General features: G+C 44.6%; 2 protein-coding genes across 5 annotated transcripts in view; both read right to left on the reverse strand.

The window, feature by feature from the left end:
• Positions 1 to 9,389, reverse strand: part of TSPAN9 (tetraspanin 9) — a 171,216-nt gene extending 161,827 nt beyond the window's left edge. The window contains exon 1 of one of the 3 annotated variants that reach the window (XM_039561217.1): positions 9,285 to 9,389. The gene's annotated coding sequence lies outside the window, so the exon portion shown is untranslated. The remainder of the gene's footprint in view (positions 1 to 9,284) is intronic. The other 2 variants (XM_039561209.1, XM_039561199.1) reach the window with 2 other exon arrangements.
• A 6,967-nt stretch (positions 9,390 to 16,356) lies between these two features.
• The window catches only part of TEAD4 (TEA domain transcription factor 4), a 51,564-nt gene continuing 43,351 nt past the window's right edge, over positions 16,357 to 24,569 (reverse strand). For both annotated transcript variants that reach the window (XM_039561239.1, XM_039561247.1), the window contains exons 11-13: positions 20,829 to 20,969; positions 19,257 to 19,409; positions 16,357 to 16,593 (exon numbers count right to left, since the gene is read on the reverse strand). In XM_039561239.1, the coding sequence (XP_039417173.1) occupies positions 16,480 to 16,593; positions 19,257 to 19,409; positions 20,829 to 20,969 (408 nt within the window). In that variant the 3' untranslated portion in view covers positions 16,357 to 16,479. The remainder of the gene's footprint in view (positions 16,594 to 19,256; positions 19,410 to 20,828; positions 20,970 to 24,569) is intronic.

The raw sequence follows: 24,569 nt of genomic DNA on the forward strand, positions 1-24,569 counted from the left end.
TCTCCAATTTATACTGGAGATTTCAGGCCTGTAACAGCACCACCCCAATGTCAGAAGGGTACTACAAAAATAGAAAACTGACCAAAGTGAGACTAGGATTTCCTTCAACCATATAGAGGAAAGACATGGAACAGTGTCATCTCCACTGTTTAAAAGCCCATCAATATTATTGCAACTGCAAACAAAAAAAGTACAGACTAATTACTGAAAAAATTGTGATTATTCACCAAACTTGGTCATGGAAATGTTTCCATTATTGCATTGTTGTTGTTGATTTTTAAATTAATGTTTTCCCTTCACCTGATTCACTGTATCAAGTAAGACACCAAAACATTGCTGCTGATTTCACACGGTCTGTTTACTTAACCTGCTTCAGCACATGGACACTTCAACAGATGATACACATCAGTTCTATATATCTTTGTTAAAGTGGACTAATGCTATATGAACTCATAACTGATATCAGACTCCATGGCAAGGACTTGCAGGCATCCACCAAATCTAACTCCCCAGTGACACAGGTAACAACAATTTCAGCCACTGAACTACTCATATTGAAGTCAAGAGTGCCTAAGCAATAACTAATAAATAATAAAATAAATATATAATCTTAAAAAATAATCAAGAATTAAACAATCCAAGCTTCCCACAGCTCCATTGGGTAGATGTTGGCTAGTTAATCAAACTGCTGTCACACGCAGTATGCTGTCAGCTATGCTTATAGATGAACTTTCTCCACCACTGATGTAAGCCAGTTATGAACACAGCATGATCTGTAACAAAGGCAGAAATGGCCTGAGAGGAGCACTTGAAGTCATGTAATCCTGCAAAACAGGTAGCAGTCCTAGCCATGTCCAAGGTACACTGACTGGCTTGACAAAAGCCAGCTCTACACAGTAAAATTAAGAAAGGAAAATGAAATGCTTGCAAGAAAACTGTCAAAGAGGTCTTGTTGTTGGCCAAGGTAAACATTAATAATAAACTCAAGGAAACAAGACTCTTCTGACAGACCAGAACTGGTGACATGAAAATTCATGGGCAGATGCAACTGAAGAGCTCAGTTCATACCCCCACAGATTCACTATTGGGCTTGGATAGGTACAAGATTGTTGCAAAAAACTATGATACAAGGAACAGCCACTCTGCAAATCCTTCAGAAACTTGAATCTTTCACTATGTTTTCTACAAGAGTAAGGAACTGTACTCAGCAGCCAGACAACCTATTCAATCCACAGTCGACAGCAGAAGAAAATAAGGAGACAAGTCTGCCTTCCAAAGCAGAAGTCCTATAACATGAGGGCTAACAAAACCTAGAAGAAAATGCTGATCTTTTCTCTTCTAGAAAGCTCAGTGACTGGTAGGCACTTATCTCCTGGTAACTGTTAGGTGCATCACCACACCTTGTCCTCTGAACTAAAGCATGCTTGTCTTTCAGTTCCTCAAACCATGTCCCAAGGGCAAGCAAAGTCTGTTTGCTTTTGTAAATGACTGCCTTGGACCAATGTCATCACCAGGTAAGTACCTACTTTGGTTGTCCTTGACAGTTTTGAGTTTGCCATGGGGATATTTTGTACCTCAAGTATGAGTACATTTTATTAATAAAATTTAAACCTACAGCTCTAACCACTTACAGATCTTTGAAACAGCAACTGGGCTGTCTAGTGATACAAGCAGAAATAGTCTGGTAGTGATCTTCTACCTAAGACTTAAGAAGAGCATGGAGCAATGAACATCACCTCTCAGTATCTTTTAAAAGTAAAGGAGGGGGATGACTTAGCACCTTCAAAACAAACAAGGGCCTTAAGAAGATTTTGACAAATTACTTTCAAATTTTAAAAACAGAGGAACTAAACAGTACTTCCTAAAACAGAGAGAAATATGGGGATTCCTAAATGAAGCAACATTTCTCTTTAAAGAGCTCTTTAAAAAGCAGTTCAAAAAAAAAAACCAGCTGCATATCTAAATGACTTGGACCAGTTTTGTTTCCTTTCTGTGGTTTAATGTAGAAACAACAAGGAAGAAATGGACTAAAGACAGCAAAACTGTTCTGTTCTTACCATAGAACGAACTTCCTCAGCTCTTCAGAGAGGAACTGATTGAGAACAGAATAAGAAGGAAGAATTGAAGATAGAGACTAAACAGCTGTGAAAACCAAGATATAATGAAACACAAGCAGGACTTTTTGTTTTCATAAAAGAAAGCAAGATGCAATAGAGATTGCTTGGGTGTCCCTAGAGAGCAGGAAACTGAAGGTGGATTTTTCAAGGAAAACAGACTGCTTTAAGAAAGATGACTTAAGAAATTATTTTACAAAAGACAGATTGAAGAGAGTTTCTTGTATAAGTCTCAGGAGGTACTTTGCGGTGACCATTCACCAGGAAAATGGTGTGACAACATGGAACTTGGAAAACTGAAAGCCATCCAGATAAATTTACATTACTGTGTGAAATTAAGACTCTGTCTGTTCTCATTTCCTCCTCCTGGTTCTCCTTAGAAGATCCCTTCTCTGCTTCACATCCTTTTCACTTTGCCTTCTATATAATGAGAATAGAGAACACATCCAAAAAGTCAAACACATCAATGAAGTCTCTTCCTCTACAGATAGTCAAATCCCTCTACGGATCACTGGTTCTAGCAATTACTTTCACCATGGCCTTCATATCCTAATCTATGACCATATTCACCTGAAATACTGTCCTGGGTCTTCCCACATGAAACAGGGGAAGTTTCAGTGTGTAGGATTTAGCTGATCTTTCATCCTGAGTAGGTGTGAGGGGAATATATTGAGAATTTTCCCAGAGTTGCAGTTCTTCCCCCTTGCTCTTCATCTTTGATGGCACCAAATAGCTCAGCATTAGGCATCTATGCAATTTATATCCTCCCTATAGATGTCTCTGCTGCTGTCCACAGTGTCCCAGGTGCTATGAATGCGAAGTCTTGCCAGTTCTGCTGCTTTCTCCACTTCTGGGAACATAGACCAGCAAGAGCTTTTCTAACACTCAGAGCCACTGCTACTTGGCAAACCTCAGTGAGACAGCACAGCAGCACTGGAGAGATCCAAATGCTCTGATGTATGAAAGAAAAACACTTAATTTATATTTGGAAGGTTTCCTTAACAAGCTTTTAGGCCAGCCATTTAGGTTTTTATTTTACAAGGAGACATGCTTCCATCTGCATGTTTGTACAGGTCTCTGTTGCCAGAACCATTATCCCATTCCCCTAATGGTATTTTGTCCACATGTATATAAATGCATATAAACAATACAGTGCAGACTGTCCTCCAGTGGAAACAACATACTAGACATTCTCAGAACATTGCTTTCAATCCTTCACAACTTCAGCTGCACTTTCTTCAAACAAAGTCAGGTAACAACCTTCATTCACATATGGCTGCAGTCTTAAAATGGAATGCAAATCTGATTTTGGGATAAGTATATATTTACAAAATCAAGGAACTGTTTAAAATAAAGCTGGATGAACATCCTGGGCAGAACCACCTTACACCGAACTGTATGCAGAGTTGTGGATAAAAAACAGCACTAGAGAAACAGAAAGGAAAGTATGCTTTCAAAAGCATTCTTGAGTTATTTAACCTTTAGAAATGTGCAAATGAAAATCGAAAGTCTCCTTGCCAGAGCTCAACAAGAGTTTGGAGTACAGCTGCAATCACCATAAATGTGATTGTCAGCACACTGCCATAAGATACTTGAGGAGACAGCACTGACTACCCAATTGCACAAGACAACTCACTTGGGTTCTTCCCACCAGTGTCCTAAACCCAGGATTCTTTCAACTTCAGGCTTTGCCTCCCTCAATCCTTCAGGCCAAGTGAATTTAATTAAGACTGAAATTAAAGGACACCAAATATAGGAGAGTTCACAGAACCCTCTGCTCTCTAGGATTTGCATTGATCCCTAGCACAGAGTCTCAAAATTTTGATCTAAGTCGCCTTCAAACCTGCTGACAGGGTGTGACATTTCAGCTCTCTGTTCAGTGTACCACCTCATCCTTCCTTTTCAGCCCTTCCTCCCAGGGGAGGGCTGCACACTTCCTCTCCCTTAGCCTAGTGCCTTCTCTAGGCTCCTGCCTTCCCACCCATTCCCCCCAAGCTCCTTCTCCAGTCTATCCCTGCCTCCTGCCCAGACATGCCACACACGGATAATGCAGCCCCTGTGGTCCTACGCCTGCGTGAGGCTGATAAATTCCATCATACCGTCACTATGAGCTTACACAGACCAGTCCAAGACTTGTAAACCCGTGAGGATGGCCCAGGACAAAGGCAGCTCTACTTGAGCAATATCAGAGCAGAAACTAAAGCCCAGTTAACACAGTTCAGCTGATTCTAGAGACATACAGTGACCTGGCCTCAAAAATATCATCAGCTTTTCACTAGTTAATGCAGTTTGTTTCCCCTTTTGCACTTGCAACAGGGATCACGGAAATAAACACCCAGCTATTAGTCACTTGCAGCTCCAGAAATATCAGGCGTTAGAACAGCATGACAGCGTTTGCATTACAAAGGAGAACTCTGACAGCAAAAGGGAAAAGTGCTTTCAAAACAACTTTAATAAGTTTTCCTGCTTTACCTTTTGAAACAAAGATCAACACAAACTTCAAATCTTTTAAACTTATGTTACTACTTCAGTGTTATTGTAGTAATGCAATGTCATATTCACATCACTGTAAAGAAATGCTAAGCTTAATTAATACCTTTGTCCACTTAAAGGCTTACTGGAGCATATGTTTATGATTTAGTCTGCCCCATCTGCCTGGAGCTATCCCTACAACATGCCTGTCTGTTTTACACTCTTGATTTTAAAAGCTGTTCAACAATAAAATTTTTTCACCCCTCCTCAACAGGCAGTCTAACAGACCAATACATCCCACTGGCATCAAAACACAGCTCATTACTTACTCAGGATCCTACATGTCCTATCTCTTCTTTCTTCCATGTGAAGCACAGTCAGATGTCTCCTTTCTTACTGGGCTTGCAGACAGTAACAGCTTGCAGCAGCTGGGCTTTGCCCAAGGATCATGCCTCATTCTACAAACTCAAGCCCTCAAGGTTTATTTTTTGACAGCAATGAATGCAAGTGTTTGGAATATCATCAGAAAACAGACGGAAAGGTGAGGTAGGGCTTGAAAGACATTTAAGCAACAGTGCTGTCCAGCTGTATTAACACTTAACTCACAGAGACACATCACTTTCCCAGAACACCTGTGCAATGAGGAAAGCATCCAGCATCTTTCACTGGAGAACAACGTCCTGCCTCATGACAAACACACTGCAGAAAACATGTCACTGAACCACAGAAAGTGACCCACAAGACATATTTGATGGGGTTTTTCCTAGGAAACACAGCACTGACATTCAGCAATGCATGTTTCACAGGAGGGAGGCTAAAAGGAGCTGCAGAAACAGCCTCTGGAAGTCAGTTTTAGGAGATCAAGAGAGATGAAGAGGAAGTGCAGAGCGCACTAGTGATACCTCTTTAGTCTCCAATAGAGCATCTTGTTACACCTCAGTAAAATACACAAAGGTTTGTATCTTCCCAATGAGTACTTCTCCTCAAAATTAAATTCTAACATCATCACACTGAGTGAAGAGATGGCACTTCCTCAGCACATCCCTACTTTTCCACAATTTCACTGCCATGTAGAGAGGAAAAGACAAATATTTATTTCTGATCCACTCACATTCTCTGGGTATTGCTAAGGTGGCCTCACCACGACCTCAATCCTAAGGTCTGTTAACAACCACAGCACAAATGGGGAGATGATCTGCTGGTCCTGGAAAGTTTATTCTATTTTCTAGAGAGTCAAAGAAGGCAGCTCTCTATCTAGATAAAGAGCTATTCCCTGGTCATACACTGTCTTTCCTCAAGCTCAGCACCATGCTTTACTGTCATTACACTTCCTGCATGAAATTTGAAAGAACATGGTTTGTTCTATTCCAGAACACATCTTTAAGTGATGTTACACTAAAAAGGCACTTTTTACTTTGACAATCACTAAAGGAAAACAAGTCTACAAATACAAAGTATTCCACTACCCACATACACACCTTTCCAGCATAAGCTCCTAGCATAGTGAGGAAAGTGTTTAATTTAATTTCATTCAGCATCTTAGCAACACATCAGCATCTTAAAACCTTCCTTCATTTCTTCATCTGGGGTATTTACAAGTATTGTCATAGTTTTACACACCTCCTTCCTTCTCAGACCAAATGGCTGCCTGATCTCAGGATCAGAGAATTCATGTTGGAGCAGGCCTGGGGGTGTTCCATCATGCTCTACCTTACACAGGGCCAGCTAGGAGGTCCCAACAGGACTTTATCTGCTTTGGCCTTGGAAACCTGTGAGGACAGACATTGCACAACCCCTCTGAGTAACATGTTCCAACATCTGATTGTCCTCATTGCAAGAAATGACATCGATCTTGAACCTCATTTCAACTTTCCTTTGCTGATCCTCATGCAGCCACCACATACCAAACTGTAGAAGCTCTGTCTTCTGGAGAACCTCCTCTAAAGTACCAGAAGGTCTCTACAGGTCCCATCAAAGTTTTCTCCAGGCTGAACAAGCCTAGTTCCCTCAGCATATGATCCTCATGCTGTACCAGGGCTCTGAGAGCACTGAACAGCTTTTAAATGCTCTCTTAGCCTCACATCCATCCTCACTCTCTGCTTAAGGCACCAGGGACCCCATTTTAGCTCTGGCTGAGGCCTTCAGTGCCTGCCCCACCTATGTCATAGCTGTGCCTGCCTCCAGCCATGTGTGTGAATCCTGGTCCTGGACCCTGTTGATGCAGATCCTGACCTGAGAAAATCACTTCCTTGGGTATTGGCTGCAGTCTTATTAAAACAGCCCTGAGTATTGTCAGCTGCCTTCATTTCCAGGGCACAACACTGGCTCGAGCTCAGCTTCTTTAAAGCATTCTCATCTCTTTTTGTCATGCATCAATAAATCTAGTGACATTCAATGTAGGAAACTAACGGGGCATCAGTCACTTGCAAACAGCACAACCCTGAAACATGACAAAAGGGAGAAACTGAGACAAGTTTTCAGTTGTAAAACCCAAGTACCTCGGGAATATTAACATACTACTTCTAAAACAAGCACACACTTCTGCTCCATACCAGCTCTCTCAGAATAATACCAAGACAAAGTCTCAGATTAGTGCAAACTTGCCAGTTTCACATGTGACACAAATGTGAAAGTAACTCCTCCAATCAGTGCTGCTACCTCAGTGTTGGTTTTCTATTTTAATCTGTGCTCTTCCTGTGTTTCACTTTTCTATTGCAGTTTTTTAGTCTGTGTGTTTGGGGAGACAGGGGTTAAACACTAAAAATATACAGTTGTGATGGAAATACCCTCATGGACAGGCTGAGGTTTGGCATGCTTTGGAAGAAAATAACTTAAAATAGCACAGAAAGCAAAGACTGTGGGATATGCATCTCTGATAGCTACTTTCTGTTAAAATAACCAAAATAACTTAAGATAACACTGACATTCACAGTTAACCCTCTACCCTGCTCAACAGAGATGAACAGGGCCATTCTAACCCCAGAGCTTTGCCCGAATAATGCAAATGACGTTGCATTTGTTATGTTCTGACCCCGAGGTCTTCTTATGCAGCTTTATTAATGACAATTAGGCTTAAAGAATGTACCCAAAACCAAGTTTGCCACAAGTCTCACAGCCCCATTATACAAAAAGCTTTGCCTGTAGGATTTTTAATATGATCATCACAGGTCTAAAAATATGAAAGGGAAAGATCTGGAGGCAGAAGCTATATTAGCTCCATCAGTTTTCACACTTGGAGCTCAGGCAAAATGAAAAATGGAAGCAAAGGACATAAAACTTTTTCCTTGGTGTTCTCAACATCGCATTGATAATTTATCTTTTGACATTCTAAAAGTTATTGATTGCTAACTCTGAATCCACATTCCATGCCAACACAACTCATATGAATGCACACTTCAGTGGCTGCTATCCTTTGAAATTATACAACCCGGCTACAAAGGAGTCCACTACCAGCTTAACAAACAAACCATTAAAACAATTGGTGGCACCTGTTACTAAGAACTTTGCTACAGGAACATATTAAGTTTTGGCTTCCACAGGCAAACGTTTAGGCCCATCTAGGAATGGGCCAACAGCCCAAACAAACTGTGTGATTTAACTTTCATGGCTGTTCTAGAGAATATTTAACTTTTTCCCAGACATATCCCAGGTGACTTATGCCCAAGTCTTAAAGTAAGTTCAACGCAGTCAGGTAGGAAAATCAGGTGCCCCCATTCCTGTGGTTCAAACCACAGAACTATACAGAGTAAAAGCATAGAATGAAAGAGTTGATAAAAGGATTAAGTACAGAAATGCAGCTCATCCTCATAGCCTAGTTTTTCTCTTAACACAGCATCCCCATATCACAGTTCCTCCCTCCTGCCCATCAGAAATCCCCGGAGCTACAGGCCTTCCCTAGAGGCAGACCTCACAGAGCTCCCACCTCCCACCAGGAGCACGGGGACAGGCGGATATCCAAGATCCAGCAAGAAAAGTTTCCGAAAGCTTTAACAGGAAAAGGCCACGCTGGAGTCAAGTTTTACATAAGAAGGGGAAAGGCAGGAACCGCTGGCACCACCTCGGCGGGCGCTGCCGAGCGGAGCTGTCAGCCCACCGCGGGCTCGCTCCCATCCCGGCCGGAGCGCAGCCTCCCCTCACGCGTGTCCTGCGCGCTCCCAGCCCCTCACACCGCAGCAGCCTCGGGGGTGCGCAAGGCCACAGCAGAGGCAGCCCCCGCCTGCCAGCAGCGCTGTCCCAGCGGTGTGTTCCCCGCTGGCGGGGACAAATCCGTCCCTAGCCGAAGCCATCCGCTCCCGTGCGGGATGGGCACCGCGGGTTCCCCGGCCGAGAGCAGGACCGCGCACGCAGACGCCACTGGGCTCGTCTCATCCCTCTGAACTAACTTTCCTGTTTCCGCAAAAATCACACAGGCACCGGAGGGGGTGGGGGGTTATTGTTTCCAGCAAACACTCCTCACCCCTACGAGACACCCGCACCCCTCCCGCACCCCCATCCCGCCGGGACCCCGCCGGGACCCCGCCGCTCCCCAGCATCTCCAGCGGCCGGGCCGGCATCCCGCGACCCTCGCGACCTCCGCGACGGGCAGCCCCCGGCACCCCCGCCCCGGGCCGCCCCGCTCCTGCCATGTCCCCTCTCCCAGGGCCGGGAATCGCCCGCAGGTCCCCGCCGCCCCTCGCCCCCCGCGGCGCCGGGTCTCACCCGCGCGTCCCTGGGCCGGGCCGGATGGGGCCGAGAGCTGGGGGAGCGGCGGAGGTACGGCAGGACACGGCCCCAGCTCCTGCCAGCGGAAACGGGAGGAGGGGCTCGGACCGGCGTTACCGAGCGGGGAGGAGCTGGGGGCGCTGCCCAGGGGAGGCTCCAGCCCCGCGGAGGAGGGAAGGGAGGGATGGAGCAAGGCAGCGTTGCCGGCCCCCTCCTCCAGCGCACGCCACCCGCTCCATCCTGCGCCCGCCGGAGCCCCTTAGGCAGAGCTGTGCCTGGAGCCCGCCCCTCTCCCTTTTTCCCCCGCGGGACCCTCCGGAAGCCCCTGGGGTGGGCGCCAGGAGCATCCCCCGGCGCACCCTCCCGGAGCTGGCGGGATGCGCCGGGGCGGGGGACACCGACCGTCCCCCCTCAGCTGCCCCCTGCCCCGAGGGAGCCGCGGCGGGACGGCCCCTCCGGGCTCAGGTCGGCGGGGTGGTGCCCGTGCCCGCAGGCGGCCGTGAGCGCAGCCCTGACCGCTGCTGCAGACGGCGAACCCGGGCTCAGATGCTCGGTGGTCCGCAGCCCACCACGACTGCCTGTGTGTTGCTATGGCTTCTAGCATAGGGAGAAAGCATGTCTGAGTGCTCCTCTGAGCGTTCTGCGGTCGCAGCAGGAGTTGTAGACAGGTGTGGGTCGGTCTCCTCTCCCAGGTAACAAGTGATAGGACGAGAGGAAACAGCATCAAGCTGTGCCAGGTGAGGTTTAGATCGGACATTAGGAAATATTTCTTCACTGAAAGGGTGTTCAAATATTGGAACGGATTGCTCAGGAAAATGGTGGAGTTACTATTCCTGGAAGTATTCCAAAAATTAGTATATATGGTGCTTAGAAAATTGTTTTAGTGGTGGATGTGGCAGTTCTGGGTTAATGGCTGGACTCTTGGAGGTCTTTTCCAACCTTAAGGATTCTTATCTGTGGTGCTGTGTGAGACAGGGCCATAAGGGAATTCCTTTGAGATCACACAGAAAGTCCCCACCTGCCTTCCCCTGGGGGACAGTGGAAGTGCAACAAAAACTTAATGAAGCCAACTTTAAACACTGTCCCCAGCAGAAGAGTTGTCTTAACACAGCTGGGTAACGTTCTGGCATGGACCACTAAGTGAAGTGTTACATGGTGGGGAAACAACCTAGAAGTGGGGCAGAGATGCTTACAGTAGACCAATGCAGCTACGGACATGGGCCTCCTGAGAGGAACTGTATTTTACAGTGTATGAAGAGCAAATCAAGGCTTTAGCGTAAATGTTTTTGCAGAAGGAAGATCTTATTTCACATTCCTAGGTCCCCTGTGTATTCTCATTTCCTTCTCGGGTACTGCTGCTGCTGTCACACTTCTCAATTCAAGGGGATGTCCACATCAAATATATTCTCTCATACCTTCCATTGTGTCCTAAGTGGATTTTTATGAACTGCTTGGTTCAACAGACTCGAACCATCCTGGTGGCAGTGCTTCCAGCAACACAACTGTCATTTGCTGCATGTTTGTTTCTCTCCCTCCCAGCTGTTTGTCATTTATTTATGTACAGAAGTACACAAACATTGCTGTGTTTACCTTAAAGCAAGCAATGAAGGAAATATGTCTTGCAATGCAGCAGGAGATAAAGAGATCTCTGGAGAGAACTTCTTTTGGTTCTTTGGTTCCAGACTCCAAGAAGAATCCATCTCCTGGATGCTGTAGCTCTAATGCAGTAAATCCCGCTATACCTGAGGACTGAAGGATCTTCATTTCAGAATTGTTGCCAATCTTTAAATAACTCATAACTTATTTGGAAATAAACAACCACTTCCTGAAAGACAAGTGGCACAGGAAGTCAGCAGACAATGAGGACACATTTGACAGTTTTGGTGGTGGTGTTATTGTTGGTTGGTTGTTTACTCTGAAAGAAGCAGCATGATGTTATCTTCTTTACCTGTTGCATAAGCACAAGCGGCTTCATACCCAGGTATATGGGATTTCTATTGTTCAAGTCAAAGCAAAAAATAGATATGTGAAATCAAGTCATCATTTTGTGTCTACCTTGGAAAGAAGGTGAAAAGTGCATGGGAAGAAAATAAAACATATATGGGAGCTTTGTATGAGCATGATCATTTAGGGAAGAGCTTGAGGATCACTGTGAAACTGAGGACTGGAGTGGCTGATACTGCAGATACACTTTCTACCAAGGAAACTGCATTTCTCTGCAGGTCTCTTCTCATTTATGCCAGTAAGTTTAGGAAAGTAATCTCAGTTAGACCTGTGTTTCAGCTTCAACTAGCTGTCTTCCACATGCAACCAAATCTAACATGGGGGCACTCTGATGTTGTCCATACAGTGAAGAACAGAAGGAGTTGCACCTAATCAGCATCTTTTCCCAGGCAACCAGCAACAGGACCAGAGGACACAGTCTTAAGCTGCACCAGGGGAAGTTTAGGCTAGACCTTAGAAAAAAATTCTTCACAGAGTGAGTAGTTCAGCATTGGAATGGGCTGCTCAGGGAGGTGGTGGGGTCACTGTCCCTGGAGGTGTTTAAAAAATACTGGATGTGGCACTTAGTGCCACGGTCTAGTTGATAAGGTGGTGTTAGGTCACAGGTCAAACTTGACAATCTCAAAGGTCTTTTCCAACCTAGTTAATTCTGTGATTCTGTGTACCTGAATCCATGGCATCTGGCCAGCAAACCTAAGGGCTACATGCAGCTTTTGAGAACAGCTTTGAGGCATCTAGAAACAGATGCTTTCCAGTGTGATTGACAGGATGTCAACTGTATTAGCAAATCTGTGGCTTTGGTGCCAGCCACCAATTTCAGATGAAATGATAACATGGCAACAGAGCTGAGTGCTGTGGAGAAATTAAGGAGGTTGAAAATCAAAATCTATGCTCCTCTTTTTGTCAGAAAGAGATCATCCATCTAGACTCTCTAACTTTGCTATATTCAGGTTCTTTGCATCGTTACTGCTGTATTCTGCACCTGAAGGAGATGAGGGCGGTGCTTCTCTTTAATGATGCTCTATTTGTTTTCCTCAGAATGAGCACCACTACTTCTGCATGTCATTTAAGAGGCCAAAAATTGTATGAATCACAGATTTGGAGTCTTGACTAATTGCTGAACCAGCATGTTAAATGCAGGCAAACATAGCTACTAATGTAGTAGATCTGGATCTGGTGTCCAAAAGGATTGGGACTGCACCACAGTCTGTGAGGTTACTGACAGAGCTGTGGTCAAGCTTCTGGCTAGCTTTCCCTTGTAGAGAGTAGCCCTGATCTTGCTGTTTCATTGCAAGCATGCAAGTTGTCTTCTGCCTTCCTGCTTGGTTTTGATATAGACTGTGCTTGCAGGACTGATGAAACAGCATGGCACCCTGGCAGCTTCTTGAAGGCTCAGCATGTGTTGCTCCTCCTCTTCTACAGATCTAGAGCAAGTTTGAAGGTGTTCTCACCTGTCTGAATTAGTTCTTATTCTTTGCTGTGACCACACAAGTTCTTCAACTCCTTCATCTAGTCCAGGATATCAAAGAAGCAAGACAAAAATGAGCTGGGAAATGGGGAAGAAAAGGTCACTAGGAAACCATTGCACCAAAGGCTAAAGCATGTGTGTAACACTCAAGGAAATAAAGATCCTTGGGTCTAGATATTGAAGTAGAAAGAGATTTAAATTCAATCCCTACCTTTGCCTCTAGGCCTACCTACGTGTTTTCTTTGTTGGCAATGTCAGCTTAAGAAGTTCCCACCCCCTCACCACAGATACATGAATGAATTCAAATGAACTTGTCTTACCTGAACTATTCCTTTTGGCTTTGAAGTGAGGATGAAGGGAGAGCTCCTGTCTTGCCTAGTTCTGTGTTGCTCAGACCCATGGTCTGTTGTGTCTTATCTCAGAAGACTATCAGTAAGTGGAATCATTTATTAATTCAGTTTGACGTGATTCCACAAGCAGATGTAGCTGCACAAATTAGGGCTGATAAACTGAAGCATGTACATTTAAAAAAAAGGGAGTCAGTTAAATGGAAATTTTCTAAGTGCTTTGTTATAAAGAAAACATGGATATATAGATTTTGTCACTTTACCTTCTAATGTCTCAGTGTTGTGGCTGTAAAGTGACCAGGGGAATCAGCTTTTACTGTTTCATCCTTTGATTTTACAGCAAGTTCTTACAAGCTAAGGTTAACAATTCTGATATTTCTGCCCCAACAGAAATTAAGCTTGTAAGACACTGATACCCTCATTTGTTGTTGGTTCTTTAGAGTTCAATTTAGCCTTTCCTCTTGAAACTAGGCTATCTCCTTTTTTACATATGCTGCTATTTTGTGTTTGCTTTGCTTTATTTTTAGCAAAATTGCAGCTGGCTCTTAGTTCTGATGCACTGTCTGGTTTCTTCTGGTGAAATTCCAAGAAAGGAAGCCTTGGGGACAGAGAGCTACAGTCCTTCCAGTCTTTGAAGTATTTTTGCATGGATCTCACCCATTCTGCAAGGGAACAGAAGCCTTTTAGTCCAGATCAAAACTTCCAGTACTTCTTTTGCCTCATAGCTTTAGTAAATCATCTTCATCTGATGGCCTACATAAAAGCAAGCTCTGCCAGAGACATAAATTTTCTTTTCATTTCTCCACTGAGTTTCAAAGGCAGGTAGATGTCTCTTGCTGACCCTGGTTATTGACACCAGGGAGCTGTGAACTCCAAGAGCAAGCACAGAAAGGAATAGTGCCAGAGAAGAGTCTTCCATTGCTATTAAGTTGAAAAAAACCCTGCATGAGTGTCCTCAAATCAACTGTGCAGAGATTTCATCTGTTCCTCAGCCTGTTGGTTTGTGTTTACTACTACCTTGATAACATCTTAAAACTTTGCTTAATGTGGTTTTACTCATGATCAGCTAATGGACTAAGTGGACGGCTCATCTTCTTCAGGGACTGATTTCCATAGGATCTGCTGTTGTGGTGTAACCCTGTGGTGAATGCATGCAAGGCACCAGGCTCATGTTTGCAGGAGAGTACAAATATACATCACAAGGAATTTTCCATTGCTGAGGACTTTCTCTGCCCTTTCTCTGTTCAGGCTTCATTTCAAAATATTGTTGTCTGCATTGGCCAAAAATACTTTTCCCAAGGGTCAGTCTTTTTTCTCATTAGCGAGGTTTTATTTGATTTGTTGCCTGCTCCACGCATGGTTCAGAGATCAGGAAGGAAATTGCACAGGGCTGAAATAGGCAGGTGCATGCATCAGCAATGGACTGTAGTTGGTGCCATTCATACCTACGTGGCCAGCTGGAGGGGCTGGCTGGTTTGCAGAGATTTAGTTAATTCAGTCCTGGGTGGCTTGGTCACCTGGCTGGGACTAGCATTAACACCTGATGGATGGGCAAGGGCAGCCTGTGCTTGCATGGAATTTTTATGTGTAGCACAGAACAGCAGGTATTTCAAGATGCTTTGTTTTCTAGGTGTTTAAAGCTCATCTTTCTCCAAGCTTGACTGATTCTGGTTACCAGGTATGTAGATCTTCTGGAAAGCTGTTGGCATCTGTGCTCTGTATTGCTGTTCGGAGGTCACTTCTTGAAGGTATTTTTTTGTCTTGGAGAGAGCAGGCAGAGCAGGAACTTGGTGTAGATTTTGCTAAGTAAGTGCAAGCAGAATTTCTGTTCTTGACCATTTTGGCTCCTGCACAGAGAAGGTTACCAGCACTAGCCCTGCAAAGTCCTTAATACTAGCCTCTGAGAATGCAGGGTCTGCAAGATTGGGAGGAAAAAAATATATGGAGCACTTTTCCCGTAATAAGAAACTAACCATCCTTCTCCAGCTCTGACTTCATGGCATCGTCTTTGCTATCTTCCTTACCCTTGTCCTTTCCTTCCCATGCTTCAAAGCACAGGGTATGCCTGGTGAAGACTCATCCCTGTCAGGGACCTCCCACGTGCAAATGGAAACGCACACTTTTACAGTTACAACAGATCAACTGGCATGCAATGGCTTAACAAGGAGGTAAGTCAATTAGTCCCCCTTCCACATTAAATTGGTTGTCCAGGCCATGGGACTCTGGCTGGCCACCCAATAAATTTCCTGTTCAACAGCTGCCAGAGAGCATCATGCAAACCACCTCTTCCCTCAGAGCAACATGAATGGCTGCATCTTTCCCCCACATCAGCAGCATTGTGGGGACCAAGGTTATTGCCTCTCAATGACTCCTGAACAGACAACCTCAGTTTACAAGTAAAGCAGAGAGGCTGTATTTGACTGCCTTGGAAACACACAATTTGACATTCTGTGCAATACTTGTGCACCTCACTGTCTGCAGCTAACAGGTGGGACAATTCGACCTCTGTAAACAATTATTTTGCTGGTGCACAAGAGCACAGCCTGGCTCACTGAGCATTAGTAGCAGTGCAGGATCAGAAGCAAAAGCAGCAAGAATTATTTTACTCTGTCAAGTCATCAGACTTGATACATAGAGGAAATCTGCTGGGCAAGACAACATGATTTAACATACCCAATTTTCTAAGCAAAACTTCACTTAAAACACACAAAAAAAGGCTGGTCTCTCACTGTCAGGCACAGAAGAGAGGGAAAAGGAAATGAGCCACTAACAGAGCAAGGCAGAATGAGCCTGTGACTGCACAACTGCTGATGTGGACAGCTGGACAGGCAGCTGTGCAGGATAGCTGTGCAATTTCTATACAGACACGTGCCCACGTATGTCTAACTGGCACCTATATAAATGTATGGTAACCGTGTCTGTGCATGTGTTGACTTTCACATGAGTGTATATGAGTGCACACACTCAGACCAGGTGTAGCATGAACATGTTCAACCTGTTCACATGTGGTCAGAGTTGTGGGAGCTGCTGCCATTGCCACTGGCCTACCTGTATGCTCAGGTGCATACACTCCTTTTGTGTGTGATCACACCCGGGGTGTGCACTGTGGGAAATGCTTTTCATGGGATGCTGATTCTGGTGAGACCCTTAAGCAGCCATTTGCCTGTTTCCTTGACTCCAAGTGTTTTTCCCATTTGCACAAAACTGGAGATAGAAACTTCACTCTATCAATCACAAACCAGCTCAGAGGTACTTTTCTGAAAATACACAATATCTGCAGTTTATTTTTCAGTTTGGTATGGGGGGCAGGGGTTGTTCAAGCACAGACTTTTTTCTTAGACATGCATTCCATGGACATCTCAGGGCAGAGTCTCTAGTCCTTCACCAGCCGGTAGATGTGATGCTGGGCACCATGGTCACTAGTTGATACTTCAAAAACATATGCTATGCACAGCAAGGTCTCCTGTGTGTCCCTGTTTGTCACAACCTAGACAGAAAAGAAGAAGAAGCTGAAATGGCAACTGCTATTTCTCTGCTTAAATATTCCAACACATTTAACATAAAGCAGAAAGTCAGTAATAGACAAAGAACAGAGAAGTGCAGGATTGATACACAGCTTGACCACCACAAGCCCCAGTCTGTGTGCCCACACACCAAAGCACTTTTGCAGCCTCAGAACTAAAATGCAATAAAGAGACAGGGAGGTGAGCAGAGTCCACTGGGAGGAAAAGTCCACTATGACCAAGCAGTGACCACATCAGTGGACGCAGGTCCACCAGGTCCTCTACTTCCCACCCTTGGTGTTGCAGATTTCAGCAGAGGGAAAGTGTTTCACCCATAAAAGCTCTTTTTGCTCTGTTTGTTGGGTATAAGAGGCCCCCTCCTGTGGCACATCCACTCCTGTTCACACATATATCACAGCCACAGTGAATTGTTTCCCTTCATCTGCTCCTGCTTGTCAGTGGTAGACACAGAATGTGAAGATTAGAGAGCATAACTTCTTTTACAGGAGACTTACGGATTTGACTCCATTACACCTCCCATTCCATGCACTGTAGGTGTTGGGGGAAGGATGGCTGCTACACTCATGCATTCTTACAGAAGCTCCTTTTTTCCCATTTTTTCCTACAGCCCCTCAGGACCCTTAGCTTCTCTACACCGTGACTCTGTCAGCAGCATGGTGAAGGAGCAGTGTTGTCCTAGTTTCTGCAGCATGCACTACGTGGCAGAGACAAGAGAAATATTGCACTCAGAACTCCCAGCTCAGCTTCCCTTTCTCTGCCACTGCACAACTTTGCACATTCTTGTCACCTGAGTTTGTGCCATAGCTAAAGTTCTCTCCTGCTGGAGGAGACAGATTTTTATCAGCAGTAGCACCAACTCAGCTGCAGAAGAAAAACATTCCAGCTGGAGTCTTACACTGTACCACAGCCTAATTGTTCTTGTGAAAACAGGAAGAAAATAGCTGTTTTCAAACTTGCTTATTAATTTTAGCAGTCTGATTTTGGTCTATTCTGCTTTCTTTTCTTACTTCATGATTGGGTTTGCAGTTGGACTCCTTTCTTTGGCAAGATGTGGTGAGTTACACACATCCAGGTGTGGTAAGGCACCAGGCCCTTTTCTGAAAAAATGAGCTCTGAAATCTTGGGAGTGCTAGATCCAGGAAATGTGCAAAGCAAGATAAATGATGCTTGTGGGATTAGGGATATCTAAGCTCATAAAAGGGTGTAGAAAAAAATATTAGACTTGCCTCAAAGTTGGTAGTGGGGACTGAGAGCTACCAACATGCCTTACATTATGCATTTTTCAGCTCCCTGGTGGGGAGTGAGCTCAGGCTGCTGCTCAGGGAGCAGGTGCACCTTCATCTTGCACAGGACTGCAAGGCAGTGTGTGCCAGCATCCACATGGGACATGCCTTCAGTGACAGAAGGTAAGGGAAGGACATGAGATTTCTCAAAACATAAAGCCCCTGAGGAAGTAAAATGATGTGACAGCTTTTTTTAATAGAATTTATAGGAAGTGCTGGCCTGACTGAGGAACGAAGCGTGCAGAAGGCAGCTTCAGTGTTCCTCAGTATGGATTACAGCACACAGGTCTTCCATCTCTCTGCCTCTGTCCCTTTCATGCTTTTGCTCATCTAGAAGAACTCTCAGCATTTATACTCCTCATTTCTTCCCGATGTTTAAGATTTTAATACAAACATGGAAGAGTTAACTTCTTAATGCCCTTTGAGGTATATTATTAACCCAGTGTTTTACAGCTGATGTATCTGAGCCACAGACCAGTGAAATGAGTTGCCTGCAGTTATCCAACATCCTCAGAGAATGGAATGAAAACCCCTTTGATTTCCATTCTTTCATACAGCCACCAGCACCTCTTCTACTTACCCAGCCTCACGTTCTTTGGGCGAGGATCTCTGACGCCTCTTACAGAGGCAAACACAGAATTCAGTCCATTAGAAAAATCCACCTTTTAAGATGTCTGCCCTCTTCCCAAGTTTATGTTGCATCTGAGCCTGGAAAGGCTCCCAGTATAACAAAACACTAATGCAGATCTAACTGCCGTAGCCTTGTAAAATCCTTACTACCTAGAGGTTGCGGTGATTCAGGTGGTGTCACAGAGCTTCCCCACACCATGCCCCTTCCTTCGCATGTCTCCATTTTCTTTACAGGTCCAGGATGGTTCTGAAGACACTGCTTCTCCCCCTCCCCCCATCTGGTCAGCGAAGAACTCTTTGCACAGAAAAATTTTATAGCCACTCAACAGTGCCCTCGTGGTTTTTTTACCTTGCAAAAAAAGGGCCAGGGCACAGAAAGGACCTCAACATTTGTGAAATACTGGAATGAGCATTTCCTTCACTGACTTTTTCATCATTCCCCTTCCTTGGTCTCTCTGCCTCCTGAGCTCTCCCTTTATTTTTCTTTTTATCTCTCTCTTAGCCCAGGTCTCTCAAATTCTTTTGCTGCTCCTCTGCATGAGTTACTATCTGTAGAGCTCCATAAATGGTCTTGAAGTGCAATACACATGAAAGACACTAAGTTCAATTAGATGCTGAGCTAAAAAAGGAAATCTGCTTTGACTCTCAACACTGAACTCCTGCATGGTGCTTACTTGTTGCCAAGTTGCACCAAAAACAGTTGAAGTTCCCACCTGTAAGATAGTGAAGTTCTCCAGCACACTGTTCATCATGTACTTCTCGGGAAGGTGCTTGAGTTTGTGGATGAAGTTGATCATGTATTCGCAGAGAGGGGAGCGGTGGATGCGGTAGGAGTAGTGTCCGTTCTCATAGCGCGCATACTCTGTCTGCAATGCAAAACACAGAAGGGGCACGTGGGGCTACGCTGTCACGCCAGTGACACTAAGCACAGAAAGGGACTCAGAACAGGAAAATTACAGTGGCACTTTCAAATAATTTTATTAACAATGACCACAGTGCTTTGCACCAAAGTCAGTCCCTTTGAGCCCTCCAATTTCTTTGGCTTGATTTCTTTTTTTTTTCTCTAGAACAGTGGGTTCCAGCTTATGAGCAGCAAACTCTCAGGGCACTGTGAAAGGTAACTAAGAGCAACAGACCAATTGTCACCTACACTACAGTCTGCATCCCTACTAGAAAAATATTAGGTGTGAATAAACTGAAAAAGGTAATAACTGCTGTTTTAGCAAGACCAGGAAGTAATGATAGTAATAGTATGCTCAGGATGCTTTACAGCTAAAAAAGAGGAAAGCCTTCTGGTACCTGTGCTAGAGATCATAGAGCTCTGCTCCCCTTTAGGAGAGGGTCTGGCCAACCATACACAGAGGGATTTTCTTGTTCACATTCACACCTTAGCTCCTGTATATTTTATTTGTCTTTGAAGAGAAACTGAGGCCATATTCTATGATTTCACAGCAGACCCTTAAATGCCTGTAACATCCTTTCACCCCAGAAGCTCAGTCTTCTTTCCTGTGAACCAAGACACTTTCCTTTGGCCTCTCTGTCCCACCTGCAAATACTTAACTGGACTTTAGGAACGCCTATTGTGTGACTGGAGATGGGTCTTGGGGAAGGATGCACCTTGAACTGACTGCTGACACAAGAACAGCTGGTGTTCTGCACCAGCATCTCAAGGCTCCTTGAGAAACAGGGCAGCAGGAGGCATGTCAAAGCAGCTCTCTTAGCAGCTGAATGCGGCATCAAAACTAATTTCTTCAATGCCAGTTATATACATGATTTTGCAGTTCCCCTGTTGCTCAAGCTGTCAGTGTACAAGCTCTAGGTCATATAAAACTGTAAGACCATAAATCATTACAGTCAATTAATGGCTATAGTCTATAAATGATCTGTTCAAAAACACAGACGAGAGTGAGGTGTTGCTTATATGTTTTCACTTTTCTGGACTACAAAACAAGGGGTCTGTGTCTCCTAGCTTTCCTTTGTTTCCCAAAAAGCCCCAGAGAATCACCAGAGCTAAGAGTCTTATGTATTTACATCTCCTCAGAAACTGAGATAGAAGGGAAAAGCAGCAAACACTACCAGATCTTCAGTGAAGTCCTGAGACAGGGCCATGTTGCAGGCTCAGTGATCTTACACCTGGCATGTCTCAGAAATAATCTGTGGCATCCGTCTCCCTGACAAGAAGCATGAAATATATTTTGCCTTGAGATACAAAGGCAGGATGCAAATACTTGAAGTGAGAAAACAGCAGCCAGAGAGAACCTTGCACCCAGGTGTCTGCTCCTTACCTCTACTTTCTCTACCACCTGCTTTCCAAAGGAACACACTTTGGTGGAACAGGTAATGACCATGTTTTCTGGGCTCTCGTATTGGCTGGAAACGCCATAGAAAGATCTGGATTCATCTTCAATATTGGTATTCAAATCAGCCTGCCAAAAAAAAAGAAAAAAAATTTAGATGGTTATCAACAGATGGTTGTGGCATTTTCTCACCATTACCTTGTGTAAGCCAAGATAGTAAAGTATTGGAGTGTCCCAAGCTCCTTAAGCAGACCGGTGTGCATCGAGCAAGCGAGAGAAATCTGAAAAGTGTTGAATAAAATCCCATTCCCACTTCAGAAAATAGTGGTGTGGATTTGCATACGCATTGGGGAAATCTGGTGGAAGATCCTCCTAACATTAAAAACATATGATACAGCTTGGAGGTACTCACAAAGCATGTGGAGAGCTGACTGCAGAGACAGAGCAGTGCAACAGACAGGCTAGACTGGGCTGACTCACCAAGGAAGGAAAATAACGGTAAAGCAACAGTAATAAAGTTGGTAAGGGAAAACAGACAGCAGGGAAAAGGAACGTGTGGGTACACACACACATCAGGCTCCAGTACTATGATATAAAGACTGTAAATAGACAGGATGCAACATAAGGAATGTAGGTTACCGATGGATCCAGCCCAGTTACACCTGAATTCAAACCCATCTCCATTAGCAGCCACAGTTTTCAAATGTGAGTGCCTAAGGCTGGCCAACCAAAGCTTCCGGTTGGGACTTAACTCCTAAAAAGCCTGGCTCTCTGAAGCTTCCACCAGGGGTCATTCCAACCACAGTTATGAACCAAGTGGCGGTTCCCTTAAGCTCTGGAAACACTAAGGGAGTGTGGGAAGTCCCAGCTCAGCTTCCTCCCCTTCAAAACCGAAAGGGCAGAGCTTCTCTGTGCTCCACAAGCCCAGGTGCTAATTTAACTCAGCATAAAAGCAAGGATCGGTTCCCATAGGCCGCTCCAGAGCATTTTATTCTTCCAGCTGAACCAAGGGCAAGAGGAAACTGAAGAAAGAGTGTTCCTGCTACAGTGGATACACTGTGAATAGGACAGCATTAAATGCCATTCTAGCAGGGTTTTCTTAACCAGTGTCAGTGAAGAGTTTTTACTTGAGATCTAGAGCAGCACTAAGGACAAGCAATGCTAGCTTTGGAACGAGACCACCACAATAATGAATACCTCTCTTTCTTTGCCATGCAAAATACCTGTCTCTTCTTTGCCATGAGATAATAAATACTGTTAGCTTAGCAGTCTTAAGGAGCAATTTCACAAAAGGTTTAGGTCAGTCTAGAAAGTGCCAGTCAAGTTTTCTCCCCATCTGTAGACACATGAGCTTGCTGCTGCCTTTGTGCCACCACATAAGATGAGGGCACAAAGATTGCTTGTTTTCATAGCAATGCATACTCGGGGTTGGCTTGAGTCTCTTCAGAAACCGCACCTCAGAGTTGTATTGTAGTTTGATGATGCCAGGCTGGTCCTGACCCCAAGAGAGAGCAGTCTCACTCTTCCAGAGCAGTTTGTGCTTCCCCATTCCTGCTGTACTGACACATTTCTGTAGCTGTATCACAAGGCTCACTGAGGAATTGCTCAGCTAGTTCTCAGTGGGATCAGTTCCCTGGCCTGATTCAGAAACACTTGTGTGTGTTCAAACAAAGAACGTGTGTTGGGAGGATGGGCAGCAACAGGGAAAGCAGAAGGCAGGACAGCTTCCTCTAGTGAATTATTATGGTCATGCTGAAGACCTTGATATTAAATAACTGTAGTTATGCAGCTACTTTCTTTGTACCACAAATGTACATGAATTAGATAGTAGCAGTTACTCTGTTCTGGTTTAGGTTTTTATTGAATTACTGTATTGTAATACTGTACTTTAATACTGTAATACTCACTTCCATGTCAATGCAACTAACTCTATTATTTCACCCACACTCCAACTGTCTGAATAAAGATTAATTTCTTCCCTTCTCCAAAGAGGAACTAGACCAGGAGTCCTTCACAATATTTTTCATCTGTTTCCCTTGGGAGTGATAAACACAATGTATGGACTTGATTCCGCTCTTCCAAAGAAATTGTCCCACTGAGTCAAAAAGAACAAAGGGTCAAGGCTACAGAGGCTTGGTCAGGCCTCTGCTACATAAACATAACAGAGGCTCTCACTGCAGAACCAGACAACCATTTTCAAGGTCTCACTAGTAAAGTTAAGGTTACATTCTGCTAAAGACTGACTGGTAAAATTAAAAAATAAATGCCGTCAATATGAGGCAAAGCAGTAAGGTGCTAGTTCCACTTCACGAGAAAAGCTTCACTAGCCCTAAGAAGCCACTCTAGGTGTGCCCACAATTTGACAAGCCTCCCATCAGAAGGCCAGACTAGAATTTCACAGCCAGTCAACATCTAATTAATCAACATTAATGGCAAAACTATGGTAATACTGTTTGAATTAAGGAGTCATTGTCATTCACTGACATTATGTACAAGGTTCCTGGAAGCCTTGTTGCAGTGGAGCAGTGGGATCATGTTGGAACTCCCTCACATTTACACGGCACTTTTTATTCTAAAGCTTGTCCCATATTATGGGCTAGGACAGTCAGACATGGAGTGATCAGTCACCAAGAGCTGTGTACCCACCTCCTGTCACCTCTGCGGATCTCATAACCATACATACATGGAATTTCAGCAACTTCAGGGCTTGCTGAGGGCTTCAGTTCACGTTTGCAGGAGAATGGAGCTGGAGCACCCCAGACTGTGCTGGCCTTACAGTTACAGCTTACTCACTTATTTACAGCTGCTGGTTCCCACCTTCTCAAGGAAGGCACTGCCCCCATACCAGAGGTTATTTAACACACACATATCTGCTCTTGAACTATTTGCAACCTGTTTTACTCATGTGAACTGAAAGTAGCAATGGTGTACATGAATACAAGACCAAGGAACAACTCAGCAGTGGAACTCCAAACTCCTAGCTTTCCCTGCGGTGGAGATGATTACCTCCTGAAGGGAGACAAGGCAGAAAATTGAGGAAGAACACTACAATCTGCCGCAGCCAAATTAACTTCTAAATGTCAACTGGACACTAGGGTAATTCATGAAAGGATGCAGTTAAACTTCTCAGTATTGCATGAGGACAAGACCATAATGACCAAAAGAGCTACTACATCTAGCCTAACACCTAAAACCACTATGGCCTACATGCCTAAATTCCTATGAGCTCCTCACAACACCTAGACCATCAGGACTGCATTGCTTCTCTAAAGAAAGCATTGTGTCACAGCACACCCAGGGCTGGAGCGAGCACCTGAGGTGAGCAGAGACAGGTCTGACTTGCTGTGTCCAGTACATTCCACCCTTAAAAGAAGCAAGGCAATAATAGTGACTACGATTCAAAGGAAAATCATCTTCCCAGAACTCCATCAACCAGGAGGGCTTATCTTCACTTTATAGTCTGGGAATCCAAGGAAATTTTTAATATGTAACTGGATGTGACTGGAACCTAGGTGCCTCAACTCCTGTTTGGCAAATGCCCTAGTATGTCCAACATTCCTTACCCCAACCCAGGCAGCCAGAGGAGACATAGGCAGGATTTAGGAAAGCCACACTGAGGAGGCTGAGCTGCTCCTACTTGCCACTGCTAGAACAGGGTGGGACTGCGGGGGCAGCAGCAGCATTCAGACTGTTGGGTGGTGTCCAACATTCAAACAGCTGTTCTCAGTC

Source organism: Corvus cornix, chromosome 1 (assembly GCF_000738735.6).
Source record: "Corvus cornix cornix isolate S_Up_H32 chromosome 1, ASM73873v5, whole genome shotgun sequence".
NCBI lineage: Eukaryota > Metazoa > Chordata > Aves > Passeriformes > Corvidae > Corvus > Corvus cornix.